The sequence below is a fragment of the Vicugna pacos genome, chromosome 23, assembly GCF_048564905.1.
Source record: "Vicugna pacos chromosome 23, VicPac4, whole genome shotgun sequence".
Lineage (NCBI taxonomy): Eukaryota > Metazoa > Chordata > Mammalia > Artiodactyla > Camelidae > Vicugna > Vicugna pacos.
The window spans coordinates 647,124-670,996 of record NC_133009.1 but is presented as its reverse complement, the minus strand read 5'-3'; the positions used below and the strand labels follow the sequence as shown (position 1 = coordinate 670,996).

The window sequence follows — 23,873 nt, the reverse complement described above, 5'->3', positions numbered from 1 at the left end:
TTAGAAGTAAGCTGGTACAAGATTAGAATTGTTTTTCTCTCTGTTAAGAGGAAAAAATTTTCTTAAAATGTTAATCCTCCTTCAGTAACAGATTGTAAAACTTCTTATACCACTTAGCTGATCTGTTCTGCCTTTAACTTTGACGTATTTTCTTGTTAATGAATTAGTACTACTTTACAGTGATCTATATGTTTATCTGACCAAGTGTTCTGAAATCTTTCAAAAAGCTCCCCAAATATAAAATTCTAATTAATTAAATAAAAATTAATTTAATTAATTAAAATTCTTTTAATCTCCAGTTAAGTTTGGGATACTACAGAAGGCCCCTGAAACATCCCAAAGAGAGATTTTAAACTATAAATTTTCATTTGGCATTTTAAATAACATGGAATTGTCAAATGAATCATAAAACTTCTAAGGTTATATTGAATGAGACAATATTATTAATATAGATATTTTAGAAATTATATGGACTCCCTAAAATTCTGGTATATCTGAAATGTTACCAGTGATAATTATGGGTATAGTGAACAGGTTTCTTTATTGATTATAGTGTAACGGTGTTTAACCATGCTTTTAAATCTTTTGTCATTTATAGACAGTTAATTGTTTTCTTCTGATGGTTTTGCAAAATGCTTTCTCTTCAAGGAGATTTACTGATTTCTAATAAATTTCAAACTATAGCACTGAACTAAACTGGGTAAGACATTTTAAAGTTCTAATGATAACTCTCATTAAAAGAATTAGTTACATGGGACTGATTAACCTGCTGAATATGGTTATAATTTTTGATATTGTTTGAAATACTACTGGCTTTTAACCTGTTTCCCAGACATAAAGAATCTCTTCTCCTTAAGCTAGTTATGGTTCACAGCAATTTGATAAATTATACCTATGTAATCACACTTGGAAAACTTATCTTTTCTCTCTATCTGATCCCTCAAGAGACTAAAATCACTTAGGTCCCCAGTGGCTCTATCAAACAAATTAGGGAGATCATCTCCTAACAGATATAGGAGTATAAAGGTATTTTAAGGATTTTAAAGAGAAAAGAATTTACCTAAATCTGTAAGGCAGAAACCCATGAAAAGCCTTGACGTGGCTTTCTTGGCCTTAGCAAACCTTAACATTCTACCCTGAGACTCCGTATTAAAACTTCCAACACAGCCAATTTAAAAAAGCCTATATGATCAAATAATCAGACTTAACTTGTAAAAAATTAATCTTGATTTGGCTATATTTGAGAAAACTGAGGGTAACTTAAGAGAGAAAATAAGTTATATTTGAGTGGATATTAAATTCTAGTTTTGTTAATTGAGATCCATATTTACTAAGACACTTCCCAGATCATTCCTTGCTGTTATGTCACATTGCTGTACAGTTTAATTGAATTATGCAAAGAATACTCTAGGTTTGTTTCTGAAGCTCAGTAATCTATCCTTGGGTAAAGTTCCAATGCCCCATGACCTGCAGCCAGGGGATTATACATACTGCAACAGGCATGACTTAAAGAACTGTCTCCAACCTGAATGGAAGGACCCTTTTTCAGGTACTCTTTACCAGACCATACACACCAAAGCTGAAGGAAACGGACTCTCGGATTCATTTCCTATCTGAAACAGCCCCTGCAGTGCACTGGCCTATCGAGTGCTACTCACCTTAAAACAATGCCCAAATGGAGAAAAAGCTACCAGACCAGGATGAGAAGAAGACGACATCTGAGCTAGACAGCTGACCCAAGACATCGGACCAGGCCTGTATACCAATTACTTTGATAATTTCTCCAACCTTTGATTATGAACTACCCCACTTGTTAAGTTTATGATAAATTACCTATGTCTAGTACTTCTGTGTTACCTTGGTGGGATTCCTTACTCCAAGGCTCTAACTAGATAGCCCTCAGAAACGTTATTCTAAAAAGAATTTATAGTTCTGTTTAGGCCACTGTTGATCTTACAAGGTGGGAGATTTCAACTGGCCAATTAATACCTGCTCTGACCCTGACCATAAATATGAACTTTCTCATAGGATCAAACTCAGAAACACAAGCAAAATTTTAACCCAAAAATACAACTTCTCGACTATTAAATTCTTACTCGTGACTTTATTAACGTTACTAACTGTATTACTTATATCCTGTCTATTTTATAAAATTGTTGTCTGTTACATTTCCCAATGTGTAACTAGGCCCACAAGATTGATGATGGCTAAACATCTTGAAGAAACAGATAAAATTTATAACCCTGAATAAAATAAATATAATAGTGTGATTCTAGGTATGGGAATGAGCAAAGATGGGTAAACACTTTCTGTATCATAATAGACTTGTAAGACAGGTGATCCAGATAACTTTTAGTTATCAAAAGGGTCTGATAAAAAAAATTACACCTTGAATGGCAACTCAGAAGATTCTTCACCTGAACTAGGAATGAGCCATCCTAGCACCGTGGGACAAAATTGGTCATGAAATGTCTCTCAAAATATTGGTCGAATTTAGGACCAAGGGGGAGCACTGTGAATGAAAATACTACAGTGTGAATGAAAATACTGCAACCATGACAGTAAACAAAGAATGCTGAATCCGAGTCATCAGCGGCTGCTGCCAACCCACAGCGAGTACATGCCTGCAGCCCGGCCTCTCAGCCACTCACAGTGGTGCCCTCTGAGCAGACTCAGAGTAAGAAAGGACAGGATACTGGCCCTAGATAGCCAGGTGCTTGCCAAAGGAATGAATTCAATGACCCAGATGTTTGCTTCTCACCATACATAGAAAAGCAGTAAATACTTGAACTTGAGATATCTGGTTTTCTTTAGATAACAAGCAATATTTTATTGTTCCAATTACCTGGTCCTTGTTGTATGCTTCTATATATCCTAGCTCCTCCCCTACCTCTTGGGAGCAGTCCCTCAGAGTGATCTGAGAGGCTGTCATCCCGGCTCGAGTCCTCCAGCCAAATCAAAAAAGCCCTTAACATTTAGGCTGAACGTTTATTTCAATGACGTTCCAGAATAGACACAACACATCAATTCTGTAATGGAACACACTGAATCAGGAACCAAAAGCGTGTTTTAGTCCGGAAAATCTCCAGGTTCCTATTTCTTCCTGTCATTATACAATCCCTCCAGAACTCATTAATTTGCTGTCTGCTCCTCTGGCAACCAAACTCATAGAAGACTCAACTCAGCAGAGCGCCCTGCTGGGGAGAACACCCCGCAGAAGCACTGCAGGCTGCCTGCCCTCCTGCACGCTCTGCTCACCCTTGGTGTCCTCCGTGGAGACCAGGCCAACAGAGCTGTTCCTAACAGCTACAAAGTCGCACACGTTAAATAAATCATTTTATTTTATATGATATTTTACGTATATACACATCTCTGAAAACAGCTTTGCAGAAGCTCAAATCTTCAACATCAATCCCCAAAGGCAAATCCGGTCCCCAAGGGGAAACAAGACTTAAGACGACGCTAAGGCCTCCAAAGTCCTCTCAGGGACCGTCAACCAAACTGCCTGCAGGTCTGCAGCTGCAGGCGGTTACATGTCTGCTTTTAAAGCAACCCCTTCCTGCCCTCGGGTATTACAATGTCCCTCTAAGCCCTCCCGTCTCAGGGTAAAAGCAGCCGTTGCAGAACCTTGCAGGGAAGCACTGACAGGACTGGACAAAGAGGATCAGAGCTAAGCTAATACTTCTGATGACACGACCTTGTCACTGTGTCACTTTACATATGAAGATATATATAGAGAGAGGTGGGGTGATATTGCTCAAAGTCACACAGCTAATAAGTGGCAAAGTCTATAACTCTGTTCTTCCCTTCGGCGTGACGCCCCAGCTGGGACGCCCACAGGGTTGTCTCGTGCCTGCCTGAACAATCCTCTCCTGTCACCCATAACCCACCACACGGTCTGACCCTAGCCTGCCTTTTCAGCATCTATTCCCTCCAGTCTCTCAGGAACAAGGCTGTTTGGGCCCCTGTATGATTTCCGGCTCCCGGAAACATCAGTGCTCATGCTGGTCTTGCCTGTGCATCCGGCCCGCTGCTCAGAGGCTCTTCCTCCCCTGCAGGAGTACGTTTCCACTCTCCGCAGGGACACCCCCTCAGGGGAGCCCTCTTCTTGTTCTCAGCACGGCAGGGGTCCCAGGCCACATCCTGAGCTGCCCCATTAGGACAGTGTGCGCCCAGGTCTGTTAATCAGACCAGCAGCATCAGAGCCAGGGATTATGCCCGGGCTACCCTGCAAAACTACTGCCCGCCACACAGCCCCCAGCCAGCAGGTCACCTGGAAGTCACAGCAAGTGTCCCACCCAATCCAGAAGCCTCTTCATTTGCCAGCATCGCTGATGACTGTTTTCCAAACTTTGGTCAGTTTCACACAAAACAGCACCTTCAACTGTGCAGCAGAGGGTTTCGCTTCTGCTCCCCATCCTTACTGGTAATGTCAAGGAAAACAAAGAGGCCTTTTCTCAACACTTTTATATTGACACCCTCCCACTCACAATACTCATATGCTCAAGAGCTTTGGATCCACGTGATTTTCTTTCCCTTATGATAAGTGGCTCAAAACACTGCAGGATTCCTTCTATTTAGAGGGTATTTGTACTCAGTTTATCGGCTTTAATCTGTTTTTGTCTCTCTCTTCAATATCCCTAGCAGTTGCCACCTCTTACTCCCTTCAACAGCCTCCCTCTCAACATCTACTCTAGGAAATCAGCTGTGATGAGGGGCCCTGGGGCAGTCACAGACGATGCAACTAAGGCAAAGAGAGGGTCCATAATTTGCCCGAGAAGATCAGCTTCAACCCCCAACAATGTGTGTCACGTCCCTGTGTTTAACTCTTATGCTAAGGAAGATAACTTTTTGTAGATTATGTTTATAAACAGATGAGGTATAAAAATACATACAAGGACACATATCTACTCTAAGATGCTCACTAACTCCACTATTTTGTTTCTACTTATTTCTATTAAAAAATATTAAGAACCTCTGCAGTCAGTATAGCAAAATGTTACTGGGCTTTAAATCCAGAATATAGAGGTGTTAAATGTGTCATTACTCATACTTATTTGTATGTTCACAATACAAAATTATTTGAAAGTCCCTCTCACCTCCCCCTACTCACTACTGGCTCTCACCTGAGCTCCCAGACCACACATCTAACAACCTTTCACTTTACCCACAGCTGAACTCATCAGTTTTCCGCAGAACTCCCTCTGCAGCTTTCCCTCCTCAGAGCACAGAAGGACCATCATTTACCTCATTAATCCACCCTGAAACCTGGGCCTTACTCCATCCTGCATTCACAGCCAGCCTTTATCCTTTCCTTTTTACCATCTAAACATGCCTTCAATCTGTTCGCTTTTAAACACTGACCGTCCCACCGCTCAAGTGGAAGCCACCAACACTGCCCACCTGGACTCACGAGTCTCCTAAGTGGCCCCACAGCCGCTCTCCCCTACTTGAGACAAATGGGACTGTGTCACTCCCGCACTTTTTGGACTCTTTTCAGACCCACTCTTCTTAGAAGAAACTCCAAGTTCTTCACCAGGTGAAAGTCTTTGCCATGAAATTGTCACCTCAGGGAGGGCAGGACCCGCCCTCTCCCCTCGGCCCCGCCCTCTGGCAGAGCATCAGCTTGGGAGGACCTGCTGAGCTACACCAGCCTGTATTCTAAACCTGGTCTGAGTTCTTAGCAAACTGCTTCACTTATCCATACAATTCCAAGGTAAATTAGAAAGATTTTAGATGTTGAGCTAGACTATTGATTTTGGGATTTTGCACTAGCAACCTGCAAGGACATGTTCTAAAGATTCTGTCTTCTTAAAACCACACCCAGGTTAAAGGAGTATTTGTGGAATGTCTTCGGAGGAAAAGGGACTGTACTTTTACAGGCTTTATGTTTTATAACATGAAAAACCCGGACAGGGTCACAAATGGTACCGCCTCACAAGTGACAGAAGACAGATGAGAGGCACAAAGCAACAGGTTGCAAAGATGGTAAGAGCAAACATGATTCTCCAACCCCCCCAAAAATTCCTGAAACAACCAAAAATTCTGAATTTTAAAAGTAAAAGAGTATCATATAGAGAAATGAAATAAATAATGCTCTTCATCAGGGTTTCAAGATCTCACTCCAGAGTTTTTAGCAGGCCATACTGAATCCTAGCACAGAAAAATCAAATGGACTTGTAGTGAGAAAGTTCCAGGAAAACTGCAGTAATTCCTCCACTTGTGTAAGGACATACACTCACCTGCTGAAGGTGAATGTAAACCGCATTCTGGATAATTTCGAAAGCTTCCAGGCTCCGCTTCTGGATGCCAAGGACATGGACAGCTTGGAAGCATGCTTCTAACTCAGTCACCGGCATTTTTACACTGCAGGGGAAACGGAGGCACCCAGTCAAGGGCAGAGATGTTCCTGTCGTATCTCACAGTCCGTGCCTCGGGGATTCAGTGCCCTGCAGCAGCCCGGCCCCAGGCAAGGACCAGCAGCGTTTTCCACCCAAGCAGGAGGGGCACTGTGCTTGAGAAAGCCCATCTCCGATGGGGGCAAGAGGGGCTGGTGGGGTTGAGTGAACCTATAAATGCCCACAGAAATATGCCTGCATTCATTCAAGTGATGCAAACAACTGTAGCAGGCTATTTAACAAAATTTCAATTGTCAGTGGAAATTTTGCCATTCCTTTCCGATTGTCCCCTGCACTCTGAGACAGGCTTAGGCTCTCTTACACCAGCAGCTCTGTGCAATAGTTGTGAAGTCATTTTACTTTACAGATACCACGGTTCTGCCCAGGGTGATATCCAGCCCAGAGAGGTGGCCCAGGCCAATTTAAAGCTATGTGGTTTGCGCGCGGGGACAATTACAGGAGCTGGTTCTGGAGCCAGGCCCCTCCCCCCTCTGCTCCCCTCTCTCCCGAGGCCCCGCTGCCAAGCACTCAGGCTCCGTGATCTTATGTCCTACTCTTCTACTCTACTCCAAACCCTTTTCCTTTTCTTTTTTTCCCTAATTATTCCCAGCTGGAGTGATTTTTCAATCTCAATATCTGAAAAAAATTCCTGCAGCCGAAAAAGAGGTCTCCAGAGGTCAATGCCCATATGCTGGTTCCTGAAGAGAGCCCCTGGCTACGGGGACCCTCACCAACACTCACGGGGCATCAGAGATGTTGCAGGGTCGGCCACCCCCAACAAGAGTTTGCTGTCACCCCAATGCCTGCACAGCATCCCTGCTCACAAAATATAGTTGGTCCACTTATCGGTTATTAAGAAGCAAAAATATAAAATTGCTCATATTTCTTACTAAAATTATCTATGAAGCTGGAAAGGGAATTGTAATAAAATATAACAGTTTTTACCCTATGTTAGATCTGTTCCTTTGAGTTTAAACCTGTGCCCTGTTTCCTAGGCTCAGACTTGGTAGCTCTGCACCATTTGAAAAAGAAAGTTGCCTTTAGCCTGAAATGTACAGGAAAGCCTATTCTCCTGGCCCTGATCTTTAAAAATGTTAGCTCATCTGCACTTCTGTAGAGATGGCAAGTTGCATACTAGAGAATAGCCTTTGTTTTTTTGGAGGTTTTACAGGGGTACCATGATTTGATCCACATGGACAGCTGCAAGAACAGCGGATTCAAAGGACAAACAATTCATAAAGCAAGAAGTATGCAACAACCAACCACAACCCCGCCCCTTTTTAGTATAAAAGGAGACTGAATTCTTACTTGGGGAAGATGGTTCTCCAGGACATCAGTCTGCCGTCTTCTGGGTCTGCCAGCATTGCAAGTGAAGTCACTATTCCTTGCTCCAACACCTCATCTCCCGGTTTATTGGCCTGTCATGCGGCGAGCAGAACGAGTTTGGACTCGGTAACAAAATGACTGCATTGGAGGTAATATGTCTCCAATGTTTCCTCGTTTCCAATATGTAACATGCACATCATTTATGATCTAGTGCAAATAATTCATCAAAGACAACCACAAAAAGAAACTATACTCACCTAGCTATCAACACTGAAGTCACAACCTGTTAATTTTATATGCTGTTGAACAACACAACGGAAAAACCTAACATAGGGAGTTGATTCCACGGAAATAAAATTATTTCTACTCCTTCAATACTTTTTCTTTTCTTTTCTTTTCTATTTTATTTTGTTTTGCTTACTGAAAGGAAAATAAAAGTCAAGTCATTTTATTTCACGTATTTTTGTTATAGCTACATTCTTTAAATACTACAAAGAGATTTAAACTGCAAAAAAAATTGTTCATATATTAGTATAAAGATATATACTCAATCAATGGGGATTAGGAAAGGAATGGACATTTACTAAAAATCCACTGCAATCCTGTCTTTTACAAGCATATCCTGGAATATAAGCTGTATGATCCAGGGGGCCCCACCCCCATTCTTACTGTTGAGTCCCTTAGTAATCAACTACTAAGGCACCAGCATAGAACCTTGTGATCAGTATTTTAGGAATAAATTAGGGAATTAGCGCATTCAATTCTAAAACAAAAACCCTAAAATAAATACTGAACTTATTTACAGATAAAGAAAATTGGAACCAAAAAAGTAGTTATTTCCCCAAGTTCACCAAGCTAATAACTGGTAAAGACAAGATTTGAACTCATCTGCCTGATTCTAAAAACTAAGGTGGAAATCCCATTTGACTGGGGAGGGTCCAGCAGCAGAGCCTATCACCCTATCTTTGTTCAGATCTAGCCTTAGACAGCCTGAGACAGCGCCCCATTCCTATGGAACTCGAGGGCAAATGATAACAATAAGGATTTTATATCCAGTAGTTTGTTAGGTCTCATTTATATAAAGTGTCAGCAGGTCAGCAGAAAAACTCTGGAAAATATGAGTGGGTCCAGAGCTTTCTGCTGATTAGTAACTCAGTCTCTCAGAACATGGTGACCTTCCCATGAGAGGCCTCATGGACATAAACTAAAGGCAGCTGAGCAATGAAAACTAACAAGAACCTGGAACTCAAGCAAGAAGTTTCCCTGCCATCCCCCACACAGTTGCCTCTTCACCCGCGTGGACACGATGGCAGGAGACCCAGGTTCTTGTCCAAGTTACATCATCATGGATTCTCATCCATAATAGTTTATGACTCTATGCCGTCTTATGTCCATTAAAACTCAAATATGATAACACCAATATCTCAGCAGAATATCTATGTCTCCACTTCCTGTCTTATAATAGGAGAATATTTTTATGGACAAAAAGCAGAAATCCAATTTAAAAAACCATGCATGAAGCCAGGTGAAATTCTGCTTAAGAGACTGCTCTCATGCTGAGTAAATGAAAACTCAGAAAAAGTGGTCCTTCTCCCTCAGCAAATGGGAGGTAGCCTGATTGTGTGTGTGTGTGTGTGTATGTGCACGTGTGTGTGTGTGTAAATCAAATACAATGAATTCTGGGATGTGTACAGTTTTTTTAAGTCACTGTCATTTCATGGGAATGAGCCAACATTTAAATAATTTGAATCTAGTGTTCTGAGAGAGTCTCAGGCTCTTGGTGGAGGAGGTGAAAGGGGAGAGTGAAGGAGGAAAGAGGTACATGAAGCAAAGAAGTAAGAATAATACCAGGGAAAGGCAAGACGTTAGTTTTGTTCTTCCTTGCAACACATACAAATTAGGGACTCGCTTTCCGCTGATGACTTATCGAGCCCTGAGTTGCAGGAGAAGAGGGGACAGCTCATTGCTCACTTAGCTTGTGACTGTACGTGGCATCTTATAGACACAAATCATTTACCCTGATCAAAGACTCTAGCAGCAGGCTGTAATTCTCCTGTTTTGAGAGACAACAAAGCAGGAGTTCAAACAGGATGCATAACTTGACAAAGGTCAGAGGTCCAGTAAACTAAAGAGGATTAATTCAAACTCAGATCTGAATGCAGAGTCTGATCTTCCCACTCCCAGGACTGGAAAATCCTTAACACAGGCTCCCCAGCTCCCTTGCATTGTTCCTGGCACCAAGCATTTCCCATGGCAATGGTCACCATTTCTCACAGACACAGCGCTCTGTGCAGCAAATGACCTTGATCAGACCTTGATCATCTACCTGCCACGCCCACCAGGCTTCACCATACAGGCAGGAAAGCTGGCTTTCAAGTGCATACAAAGCCATTCCTTGTCTAACCTGGGCTCTTCTGTGGTTTCTCCAGCCTAAAGGCAGCCATGACACTGCTCACAGTTTGTACATGAGCCACACTACCTCTCTCCATCTGTCTCCCCACCTATACTACTTAGCTATGACCATTTTGAGAATCTTCGACACAAATTTTTAAAAACAAAAAAGAAAGGATTCTGGAACAACTACTTAATACTTACAATTTTAAATGACAAATTACAAAGTGAGTATTTACAAACCGAATCTTCCTTTCTAAATTTCAGTTTTAAGCATTTAAAAATATAATAGCAAAAAATTTTCACTTACAAAATTGACAAAAACATAAACAATAATCTGGAATAAGTTAAAAAATAATGCCCATGTTCTAAATGGAGAAACTTCAGGACTGTACTGAGGGGTAAAGTAAGAGGTGAGAATGTAGAGACATCAACAAATTGCATGGAGGAAAGCAGTTTTGTAAAGATGTAAGTTCTCATCAGAATAATTCAAAACTTACTGAAAACTCCCATGACAACTCCAATCTGATTTTTTTTTAACTTGAACAAAATATTTTGGAATTCTTCAGGAATAATAAAATCATAATACTAGACAAGAAAATTTGGGATGGAAGAAAAGAATGAAAAAAAATTCAGACTGCCAATTATTAAATAAATTTTTACAATATGTAAGTTATGGTGCTGGAGTAAGAAAGGCAGATTGACAGAAGGGAACCATGAGCTCAAAAAGAGACTCTAGTGTACATAAGTATTTTGTAAAGGTGGGATTTCAAATCAAAGAGAAAAGTATGACATCAATAATTGTCCTGAGACAATCAGAGAATCACCTGGAAAGAATAAATACTATTCCTCTCATAAGGACCACAAGATAAATTACAGACAGTGATGTAAATATTAAAAAGTACTAATAACAGCAAATACAACACTTTGCTCTTATTAACTCAACTTACCCTTACATTAACAAGTACTATTATCATCTCCATCTTAGAGATTAAAAAAGACCTACAGAGGAGATTTATTCCAGTATAAGAAATTATTTTTAAGAATAATGTCAAAGATAAAACCCATAAGGAATACATTTATTATCATAAGAATATTTTGAGACACTACCAAAATAAAAATCCTCCTAAACAAAATGAAAGGCAAGAAATGACAAGAAAAAGCTCTGTGATACATGTTGTTGAAGACAAGAAGTTAATGTTCATAACATACAAAGAGCTGTCACAAAGCAACAAGAAGCTCCCCCACTTAAATATGTGCAAAGGATAAAAGGAATCATTCATTTTAAAAAATGCTCAATACCTCACTGGTCATCTAATGCAAACTAAAACAATGAAAAAGCACTTTTGCTCATCATATTGGCAAATATTTTTAAAAGATATTCTATCTAGTGTCCATCTGTGGGAGAAGAAACCATGAGCGACATTTTCAGAGGACGACATGTCAATGGATATGTAAACTCTGAAAAACGTACGTACACACTAACTCAACACCACTTCTAGGAATCGTTTCCTTTAGGAAAAAACAAATTTAGTCCAAAAAGATGTACCCATCAGGGCATTTACACAGCACTGTTTACAATGGTGGGAAGAAAAACTGAAGTGAAATCATATCCAGCAATAGAGAATTGGTTACATAAGTAATTGTGCATCTTTTCATTCCCCTATGGAAGGAATTTCTAGAGTTACTTGAAAGGAGTCTGTGATGAATGTAAATGTCACATCCAGGGACTAAATTTCCAGAAGACTTAACTAAAGGAATACTCATACAAGATCACAGGAATGTCTGTACAAGGATGCCAGTCAAATATCATTTCTGACAGTGGAAAATGGAGAAAACTTAACTGTCCACCATCAAGACAATGATGCGGTAAATCACGACAAGCTGCGAGCAATGAGGGAGCCGGCGTTTCACCGTGGTCCAGGGCCTTGTCCACAGCATTCTCTCACCAAAGTTGTGCATGGGAAAGAGACCACACCCGCAAATCAGGAGACCCCTCCACTCTATCTGAAAGGACCGTGTGAGTCTGGAGTGGGAGGACGTCTATGATATACACCTGAGTGATTAAAGCGAGCTGCAGAAAAACATATAGTATGGTCTCATTTTTAAATAAAGCATATATACACACACGTATACATGGAATTCTCATATGTGTGTATATATGTATGTCATAGGCATAAAGATCATGAAATATATATACCCAATTTTCAACAGTTTTTACTCTTCAGAAATAAGGGGAAGGGAGGTAGGGCCTTCCTGTACCACCACAGTTCCCTTTTCAGTATTTCAGTTAAGTATACTTGGAATTTAAAAGTTTATTTAAGCCCGAAGTAAAATGGACGATGCCTCCACAAGACAGAATGCTATACTGGTCATCAAAAATCATGCCAGAGGAGATAGAATATTGTAGAAAAACATATAAAAAGCCGAATGGAAAATGGAGGTGTCCACACAGTAAACAGTCACAGAGTGCTCTCTGGTTTTTTATGACAGAGGTGATACACACTGACGAAAATATACGTTAACGTGTTAATTATTATCTTTGAATAGCGGGACAAGGATAGCCTCTTTTGCCCACTTTTTCAGACTTATTATTTTAAATGCACATTCTTTTTCATCTGAAAAAAGCATTTTTAGGTGTGTAGTACTACGCATTGGAGAATAATACAAGAATACTTAGAGAAACAAGTAACTAGGAGATAAAGCAGCAGCATCACACATTGTAGGACGGGCGATCCTGATTAACACCACGCAGTTACATAAGGACCCACAAAGTGAGAGCACCTGCTGTAACAAGGCGTGGCCCCCTTCTATTTCTCAGCAGTGTCTTCAGGGCTGAGGCAGTTCTGAGCACGGCCAGTGTCAGTGCTGGTGTCTTGATTGATGCTACTGGGGGTGAGGGCACCTGCAAGCCGAGAAGAAGAACAGAAATCATCCTCTGCTTTTTCTGTCTTGTTTCTTTGTTACTTTAAAAGAGAGGCATATATAAGATAAGCTGTGTATCTCCCCAAATGAAATTTCAGTAATGAAACCGTTTTTAAAGACTTCACAGCTTATATTCTGCCTATAACTGTCTTTTCAACAAAGATCATATTTATTAAATGTTAATTAACTCAGTTAATTAACTCCCTGTTGAAACATTCTAGTAAAGAACATGAAATGCAGTATGTAAAAGAACCACACCTGCAGTGACTAGCTCAGCTGTCTTGACGGCAGTGCAGTCAGCCCCCACCATCCCGTGGCCCTGAGCTCCTGATGCTGGTAAGAGATTACGCTGCCGCCTCAGATGGAGAGAAACGGTGAAAGCATTTCTTGAACCCTACAGCACTGACAAAACATAACTGACAAATCCCAGGCTCCTTTGAGGCTCTCATTTTCTGTTTCTGGCCAACCCCTGTCAATGAGCAGAACCACCCAATTCCCGAGCCATGGGACTCATGTGGGAAGCAGTTTTGGAGAAATTTCCAGGTATAGAATGTAACCAACTATACATAGAACTCTGAAAAAAGAAAAGATGCCATACTCTGATTTTGGAAGGCACTCAAAATATTCTCCTAAGCCTTAGTAGCTGGAAAGGCTGGGCTTCTCCTAAGTCACTTATTTATTTCACAGCCAGTAAGCATCTCCCTCAAACCCTGCTTCCCTGTGTCTGCTGGGAGCTTGAAGCACACTGCTGCTTTTCATCTTATAAGTCACATGGCAGAGGCATGTGTCTCACGCCTGCAACCCTCACACAGGCTCGCCTCCTAGCCTCACTGTCTGAACTGGGCCCCATTTTCTCACCTGTTTATTTGGTATCTGTTCTTCTGTAGGCTGCCTGAAATGCGTTTTGGAACATGTCAGAAGAAACAGTGGGTTGAGAAATGGACAGATTGAGAGGTGAGAGATGGGCAGACAGAGAGAGAGACTCCAAGAAAAGGGGAACAAATAAAATTTCCTATGCAAAACCCTCTTCTAATCAGGGAAGGAAACCATCACGGAAAAGTGTGAAGAGGCAGGTAGCTTAGGACTGTTTCCTGGATTCTATGAAAAGTAACACCAAGAGATGAGAGGGTAGAACTTTAAATAGTAAAAGAAAAAAAGCACGCATGCTTGAAAAATATATCTACAATATGTACTTTCTAAAGAATAGACTGAAATCAGCAGGGCCCAATAACACTATACTTGGGTATTTACAGAAGTGAGAATCCCATCTCCAAACCACAAGGCATCCCTTCAGAGCACTGACAGTCTACATGGGGCGGTCATAAAGCCGTCACCGCAAAAGCTATGCTACCGTGCACTTACGAGGAACGAGCAGCTGTGCTCAGGCTGCCCACGCGCGTCATTTACACCCCACAGCACCTCTACGGGGGGGACGCCTAGCGAGCCCCGTCTCTGCAGGACAGAAAACCAGTCCTGGAGAGGCTAAGCCGACTTACCAGTTCTCCATCTCACAGGACTGGTCTCTCCAGAGCAGGACACGAACTCGGACCCACGATTGTAACCATGGTACTACCGTGCTTTGTGTGCTGTTTGTGTGTATAATACATTTGTTTCTATCATGAAAGGGTATTTAATAAATGATCGGTTGTCTTGTCTATCTCATTAGCTCACAATCAATCTTTATACTGTTGAATTGTAGTCTTTTCCCCTGAAGAAAGGAACGGAAACAGCGGGGGTCAGAAAGAGGTGGGGCTCCATTCTTTATCTGGGATCTCATCTCATAGAAGTCCCCAAACAGGGAAAAGGAGCAAATGTTCTCTTTATCTTTTAAAGAGACGGCTCCAGTGATGGTGACTTATTCAATTACAAAATCAAGGCTGGGTAAAGGGCACATGCAGCAACTAGAGCAGTACCAGCTGTAGGAAGGTCAAAAGTGCTCACGGGAGGGCTCAGGGGGCAGCCTCATTTAATTTCAATCAATAAAACAATAAACTCTAAAAATACTGGCCTACAATGGATTAGCTCTTTCTTGACATCTAGCAAGTTTCCACAGCCCACATGTAACATTATCGTGAACCAGTGAAAGGAAGAGTCCACAGACAAGGAAAATCAATGCCACAGGCAGGCTGAAACCCAGGCTGGAGTTTAGGAAGAGAAAGGGCATAGTTAAGAACTGGGGAAAGGCTGGGGAAAATAATCATCACAATGACTCTCAAGCATCATCCAACAATCATATAATCATTCATTCAAGAGAGAGTTACTGAGGTCGTATTCTGTGCAAGATTGTACAGCGGGTGAAGCAAGAGAGCAACGTCCATGGTGGCAGCAAGTTGCGGGGCTCAAATACATTTCTGATCCTGGTACCTTGCACACTTGTCCTCAATATAAAGGCAAAGATAATTAAAGTAAAATAATACTCTGTAAACTCAAAGCATTGTTAAAAAAAAGTTAAAGAAGACCTAAATACCAGGACAGACACTCCACACACATTCCCCTATCAAAAGAAAGTGCTCTTGGAATGGCAGTGCTCCCCAGAGCGATCCGTATATTCAACGTGGTCTCGATCACAATCCCAGCGGGCTCCTCTGCAGAAACTGACTATCTGCTGCTACAATTCATATGGGAATTCGAGGATCTCAGTAACCAATACGTACTTGAAAAAGAAAAATTTGAGAGGACTTATAATTCTCAATTTCAAACCTTACAACTGTATCTCCAGGTGAGATTAGAGGCCATTGTGAAGTTATTACTGTGTTTATCCTTATTTACTAAATTCTCTACAATGAATATAACTGTTACAATAAGAAAAATAAAAAGTAAGTTATCCTTTAAAACATGCACACCGATTCATTCATTGGGAAACAATTATTCTATCAATTAAGAGATAACTATCTATTGAAAAAGGACAACTTAAAAACAAGAGTGCATTTGCATTTTTCATAAATTGAAAACTGAAAAGCACAAAGACGTCAAGTTTCTAGGGAGACCAATGCAACATATTAATAGTTATTTTCAGAAATTCTAATTTAACAATGAAAACTCTGGAAAGGGAAAATCGTGACTGAGAGCCAACTGCAAACACATGGAGAGCAAAGGCCTAGAAATCACAGTTCCTTTAACTCTGCTACTAACACAATAGGAGAGGAAATTCCTCACTGAGGGGACAGTAGAATCCCATGCATAAGACAGGATACACAGTACAAACTGCACTAGAATTGGGGGTGATTTTTTTAGAAGAATTCTAAAGTTACAAAATTGCTAAAAAACTATTAAAACACTGACAGAAAGATTAAAACACACAGTCATATATATTATATAGAAACATATGAAGTCTGCTCCCATGTTGCATAGAAATACAAACGTATTTGTTCATTTAAAGGCACTGATTACTTTATCCCAGGTAGAATATTTCAACTAAAACAAATAATCAATATTACACTCCTCTTGTCAAATCTACTTGATAAGTTACTCTGCTTTGTAAACATAATGTGTCTAAGATAGATCTAATATTAGTGAAAAAAATCTTTTTATGGTTTCTTGAACTATTCCCAAAATTCAAAGCTTAATTTTAAAACAGATCTGAACAGTAATTCTATATTACCTTTTCCGTCGTGAAATGAACAACAGTCTGTTGTCAAAATTCTGTCCTTACAATGATTCACGAGCACCGTATCCTCACAAAACTGCTGGACAGCAAGGCACTATCCAGACACTGTGACCCAACAAATGAAACACAAGGAAGACAGTGACCCTATTTTGGAGGGCTTATAGTCTGTGTCAACACCAGGGTTTTATTTGATTGGTTTGATTGGTTGGCAAAATAAAATCAATCAAGTACTTTCTTCTTTGAGCATTCTATAAATCATGACTCTGTTGTTAGTGTCATGAGCAGGAAAGACTTAAGCATGACTTGATTAGATCAATTAGCAACAATCATCACTGAAGAGTGAGCAATAAAGAAGTTAACTGATAGCAATGTTTCTCCCTACATGAGACCTAAAATAAATCGACACAGATATCCGAAAAGAAAATGAGAATTTGAGGTCCCCAATAAGAAAAAAATCTAACAAGAAATCAAAAAAGTAAACATTTTTTCATTAACGTTTCCTGGAAAGATTGGAGCATGGTGGTGTTGAGCTCAGATGCTAGGGAAAAACATAAGGGTCTGAATTCCCACAGCACTGGGTAGCTTTGACACTAATATGTCAGTCAAATTCTCTGCATCTCAGTCTCCGATGCATAGACTGGGGACAACAACCGCACCCATCTCCTAGAACGGTCCTAAGAATTAAGTTATTTTATATATACAAGTTTTAATAAAATACATCAGATATTAAACATTACCCCAAAAGCACAAGGAAAAATGAAAACAGATATAAATTGGAGTCCATTAAACTTTAAAACTTTGCTTCAAAGGACACCATCCAGAAAGTGAAAAAACAACACTCAGGAGAAAATTTTTTCAAATCATTTATCTGATAAGGAATTTGTGTATCAAAAAAAAATTCCACAGCTCAACAATAAAAAGTCAACTCAATTAAAAAATGAAAAAAGAATCTGAAAAGATATTTTTCAAGGAAAATATACAAATGGCCAATAAGCACAATGAAACGGTGTTCAATAACATTAGCTCTAAAGGAAATCAAGTCAAAACAACTAGGAGAAACCGCTTCACACTCACTACAATAGGTTAATATCAAAAAAAGATTAACAAGCACTAATGAGGACACAGAGGAAGCGGAGCCCGCAGCCATTGCTGGTGAGGATGTAACACAGCGTGGCCACTTTGGAAAACATCCTGGCACGTCCTCAGAGAGTTGAACATTTGGCTTCTGAATGATCCAGCAATTCTGCTTCCTGGGCACACAAGTAAGAGAACTGAAAACAAATGTTAACATAAAAACTCCTACAGGAATATTCACCATTACTTTTCGCCATTAATTTTCAGAGCCAAAAAACAGAAACAACCCAAATGTCTATCACGTGATGAATGGGTAAACAAAGGGGCCCAGCCATACAGTGGAATATTATTCAGCAATAGCAAAGCATAGAGTACTGACCCAAGCCACAACGTGGACAAACATTGAAAACGTTACTCAGTGTGAAAGAAGTCAGTCAAAATAGACGGTTCCACTTACATGAAGTGACTCGATTTGCATGAAATGTTCAGCACAGGCAAATCCACAGAGACAGAAGAGTGGCTCCCTGGGGCTTGGGGAGGATGGGGAAGTTGATAATGTCTGCTTATGCGTACTGGGTTTCCTGTTGGGGGGATGAAAATATTCTAAGATTGACTGGGATGCACATTTCTGGGCATAGAGTAAAATCCGCTGTACATTTTAATGGGTGATTTGTATTAAAACTTTTAAGAGCAAAAGCACCTCGGATTAGTACCTTCCATAGTAAATGCAAATTGCTAACATTTATTACAGGAAGAAGAAACTGCCCTCAGCATGAAAGCAGGAGATCAGCAAATATTAGTTAACCAAAATTGGACAAGAGCACTTCACTTGAAACTGTTGCTGAGTGTACAAGAAATATTCAGACATGACAAGGAAAATCAGTTTGACATCACGAAGAAGCATTCTGCTTCAAATGCAAATCAAGAATTCGGCAAGCCCAGCTGCTAGAAATAACCAGAGAAGAAACCTGGTTCTTAAAACAAGCACCAGAGCCAACAAGGAAATGGTGGTGAGGAAAGCAGGCGGCCTAAAATCTGGAACAGTGTGCTACAAATAATTTCTCCACTGAAAATTCAAAAATAAAATGCAAGTGATGTAATGCTGTGTTGAACTCATGTAAATGGGCTTCCTGCAGTGCTTGACAGTTCTGTAACCCCGAATGACTCAGGAGAATCAGCATGGCTCCTGGGAGTCCCCAAGTAACTACCCACCAGCACGCTGACCACCATCACATCTGCCAGGGTTGAATTGCAGAGAAGAGACCAACCTCTGAAAGGCACAGGGAATGTTGACAAGGGAATAAAAGGCTGCGGTCAATCCTGGGACAGAGGCCCTGTGAGCAGAGGCCAGAAGGCTGCAGGTGAACTGGAGTGGCCCTGGGGCAGGAAGGGACCACAGGGGAGCATATCTCAATTATCTCCTCTCTCTCCCTCGGGTAGGAGGGATAAAGCCTGCATCCTTCTCACCTGGAACTGTGGGTTCTGGCTGGCGGAAGTCTTACCGACAAGGAATGAATTACTCAAGACTGCGGAAAAAGGAAAGAAAGCGAGAGGGATTAGGGAGCCAACTCCACGAGTCTCTCAAATGCTCCCATATTTATTGTGTATAATCAAAGGAAAAAGTCATTAACAGTTGTGAGATAGTAGGCAGGAACTTGGGGAAAGAAGGGATGAGACAGAAATTGTAGACTCCACCATGAGTACTAAGGCTTAGTTTACCTTTAGGGAAGTCATGGGGTGAGGGGAACAAGATACATTTTTTAGACATGTTCATTACAAAGCAGACCACCAGACCAGCCTGGTCCCTGTTTTGGGGATAATAGACTATCTGATACCACGCAGGCCTGGCGTTTATAGCTGAGGGCCTGGGTCATTGCTGTGCAATAAGCAGTGTGCTATCTGTAACCTCAAATATGCAAGCAAGGCATTGTCTCTGCTTTTTATGGCAAGGAGACAGGAGTGAGGATGCACAGGTATTTGCTTTAAAGCAGTTAATAAGCACATTTTTTCTTCTTAAAGTTGACAGGCGGCTGGGATGTGTTACAACTTGTTAACTCAATCATGGGCTCCCACATGGAACCATTATGGAGGACATCCTAGGATGACAAATCCTGGCTCTGGGTCTTTTCCTGCCAGCTTCGGCCACTCCAGCAGGGTCTAGACACATCCCTGAATAACGATCCCACAGAACCACCTAAACTCTTAACTCTTGGTGCTTGAAACTTAATTTTAGCTCTACACAACTTAACGTAGAAAAGTTTCAGAAATAAAAGATATTATATTCTTTTTATATCTCATCATAAGACTGATTTTTCTGATTGCTCTAAGCTGCTTCTACATGGTAAAGCACCTAATTCTGCAGGTGAATTCAGTACTTTCCTCTGGGCATAAATAGACAGTCTGGGCTGTCTGACTTCTATTAGTCAAATACCGATACACTTAATTGATTTCTTTGTTCATCAATTTCAGCCTGGAGGTGAGGGTCTGTCACTATTTTCCTCAGCCCACCCTCTACTCTTTTCTCATCAACATGTCAGGCCTCCTGAAAACAAAACAAAGCATTTGTTTCCCTTCATCTACACTTTCCACAAAGGCAACAGGAATCATCATGCCTAGAGAATGAATTCAACACAAATGTTAAAACAAAAATCTATAAACCTGAAGCAACTCCATCTCAGAATCATGATACACAATGACATGAGAGTAAGTGTGTCAGGTACAAAGCATGCGTGAGCCTGACCACCTCATTTCTATTCTTCAAAGGAAGGAAGGTTTTCATATTTTTTCTTATCATTCTTTGTCATTGTTTCTGATTAAGCCAAAAAAATTTTTATGAAATAATTAAGCACTGCAATAATAGATTTTCGCTGTATCAATTACAGAAGGAATTCAGAGGGGATAGGAAAACCCACCTCTGTAAAAAATGCAAAATTCCTTCCCCTGTTAAGAACACGAATACAAAATTCAACAGAGAATTCAAATTGTTGTGGAGAGGACAAAAGCCACAGAATCAAAGCAAAGTCATTATTATGACTCAATCCAAAATTCAGTGGACAAACATGCTCAATGCATTCAAATAATTTTTAAGGCACACTGCAAACCATTCACTTAATTATCTACAGGCTAGAGGAAGAATTTCCCTCTATAACAGACAACATAAATCAATAGGTTGCCCCATCAAACAAGGAACAAACGTCAGGTTTTTAGCAGTTCTGATAAATCAGCAAGTTTTAAAGATCAAAATCCAGAAATTTTAAACATTCATTCACACCAGAATGAATCAAGCACTTAAAAAAAAAATAACCCAAAGAAACTAAACACATTGATCACGTACCTGGATCAATGAGAAATTCTTGTACAGCTGGAATAAAGGAACAGGCTATAGCCTTATACTTGAAAAATAAAACTACTTTTAAAGATAACTGCTAAAACACATTTCATCATTCATGTTGCCTTGAAAAATCTGAGGCACTTGTCTCTGATCAGAAAAGCAATTCGGAGTATTAGTATGTTACAATTCAGTGCCAGTTTGCTTTAGAAGAAAAAAGAAAAGCTACTGTTTCTCATCTTGCACAAAGTTTAAAGAACTTCCCTGCCTCTATATCCTCCCATTTTCTAAGCTCATGCTCCCCAACCCTTCTGAAACAATTATGAGAACCTCTTATTCCCACCAATATGCCATATCACAAAAGAGTATCAATTTATTTGTGTAAATATATACCTACACCTTGAACTGGAGGAGAAAGGTTTCAGAAGGATATATGGAACTTATTGCTACATTCCTGAAATCACACACATACACGTTCACAGAGACACAGACATATACAAACTGAATTACTGGGCACTTCACAAGCTAAGGACTTACAACTTCTAGAAGATAACTTTGTAGTCAGTTTAAAATACAAAACGGTCAGCTTTTGAAAGCCTTGAACATTGCAAAATCATCCAAATATCAATGAGATCCAATTAGCCTTCTCTGTAGAATGTAATTCCCCATGATGGCAAAGCAGACCCTAAGAAGTAGTGGATCCAAGACTCGTGTTTTTCACTTGCTATGATCGTTTTAAAACACGTAAACAGATTTAGAAAGGTATGTCCCTACGACATTTATTCGTATTGAATGGCATATGTATTCAATTGTCTATGCAGAAAATAGGACCCATGATGGTGTTTAAGAAATATTTTGTGTATTGAAATATTTATTTTTAAGTGCAGACAAGGAGGGTGGGTATTACTCCGTTGTAGAGCACCTGTTGTGCATGCACATGTTCCTGGCTTCAATCCCCAGTACCTTCATGAAAATAAATAAATACAAGTGCTTATTTAAAAATAAGTATAAATTTATATAAAAAAATAAATGCAGACTAAAAACCACTGCAATCTAGGAGCCACAGTTATAATGAAAATACAAGTGTTTCTATCAAATATTGACTATATGCCAATCACAGACACAACCACAAATCACACCTGACAACCATCACGTGTGATTCTCAGCAACCCTACTAAGTAGACACGGATGAGAAACCCGGCTCTCCGGATGAGGAGACGGAGCTCGGAGGAGCCGGGGACGCTGACCGTCCTGCTCCCCGTGACACCACGTCAGCCCAGGGCAAGCGCTGACAGAGCTGCACTGAGGGGACACCCAGCTGCATGGAACCTTGGGGGATTGGGGAGTCCTAGAAAATACTCAAAAGTGTTCAATGAAAAACCAGCTCAAATATATTACTCTGTGCCCCATCCTCTAAACACGGAACATGTCTGAGACCTTTTTGATGCCTCCGTGTCCTTTCTGCCATCATCAGTTACATGCCCTCTCAGCGCGACCAGTCATGAACTGGACCCCATACGAAGTGCACTCAAATGGAAGACCTTTAAAAGCTGTTTTATGAAGTTTGTAAGACTGTCTATTCCTCACACAGGCGGTCATCCAGCACTAGTCACCGGTGCGGATGTACCACCTGAAATACACCTTTCTGCTTTTTAAAATCCCTTCATGTAATACAGACTTTTAAACAGCAAAGAAGCAGACAGACAGTGGACATCTTTTCACCAAACGGACTCGAACAGCCCATCGGACTACCTGGAAGCCCTTTTCTTCTATTAAACCCACTTCCAGGTACCTCATCTGATTGGTGGACTCGGCCTCTGAATGGCCTACTCAGAGAGATCCCATCCTCACATCCGGGGGTGGGAGAGGACCCTGCTGCTGGGAGAAATCAGTGAGGAAGGTGGACATCCTCCAGCCATGTCTGCACGGGTAGAAATGCCACATGCTCAGAAATTATACCGTCATTACCCCTGGGCTCCCATGGACTGGTTTCACATTAAGCAAACTTATGACACACTGATGCAAGAAAACCAGAAATTTAATTTATTAATGTAACAGGAGATGTGAAACTACAAACCAGATTGAAATATCAGAGTTCAACCATGAGTACAGATTCTCCTCCACGGCCCAATCTCGGGCAGGCAGTCACATGGCAAGCGTGGAAAGAAGCAGAGCAGGAAGGGTTTCTAGATTAACTCAATGGACTAAATTTCTGTTATAAGAACAGATCTACTGCCTGGAAAACAATTAACGCCAATCACGGGGCACACTCCATGGACAGTGGCTGAGACACGACTGTGAGCCCCCGTATAACTCCACTTTCCCTGTCCTTTCTGGTCTAACGGATGCAGAGGTACAGAGATCCAGGGATGCAGATACCTCTAAACACCCAAAGCCCAACCCTGGGAGCCTGGAAACCAGATAGCCAGGGTTTAAGTCCCAGCTCTGCCACTTACTAGCTCTGTTACCTTGGCCAAATTACTTACCCTCTGTGTGCCTCAATTTCCACACTGTAAACCTGGGATAACAATCAAATCTTTCTTACTCACTTGTTGTGAAAATTGGGAGGATTCATTTCTGTAAAACCCTCAGAAAAGAATGTAGCACATTTTTGGTGCCCAACAAATATCAATTTAATAAGAAAGTGATTTACAAGTCTCCCATCTAATCATCTTCTGTGTTTCATGGCTATTCTGAGTCCCAAAGGAAATCCTCATTTCCCCTCTTATAAACTCTTGAGGAGCACCCTTCTGTTTCAAGCCACCACCTGTTTAAACTGAGGGGGGGATTCCCTCCTCCCCACTCCTCTGGTCCATGGGAGACT

At 40.8% G+C, this 23,873-nt stretch overlaps 1 protein-coding gene across 1 annotated transcript in view; it reads right to left on the bottom strand.

Moving 5' to 3' along the window:
- The window catches only part of LOC140688765 (uncharacterized), a 55,002-nt gene that overhangs the window by 8,483 nt on the left and 22,646 nt on the right, over window positions 1–23,873 (bottom strand). The window contains exons 5-6 of the mRNA XM_072948700.1: window positions 7,707–7,816; window positions 6,243–6,366 (exon numbers count right to left, since the gene is read on the bottom strand). Coding sequence (XP_072804801.1) covers window positions 6,243–6,366; window positions 7,707–7,816 — 234 coding nt within the window. The remainder of the gene's footprint in view (window positions 1–6,242; window positions 6,367–7,706; window positions 7,817–23,873) is intronic.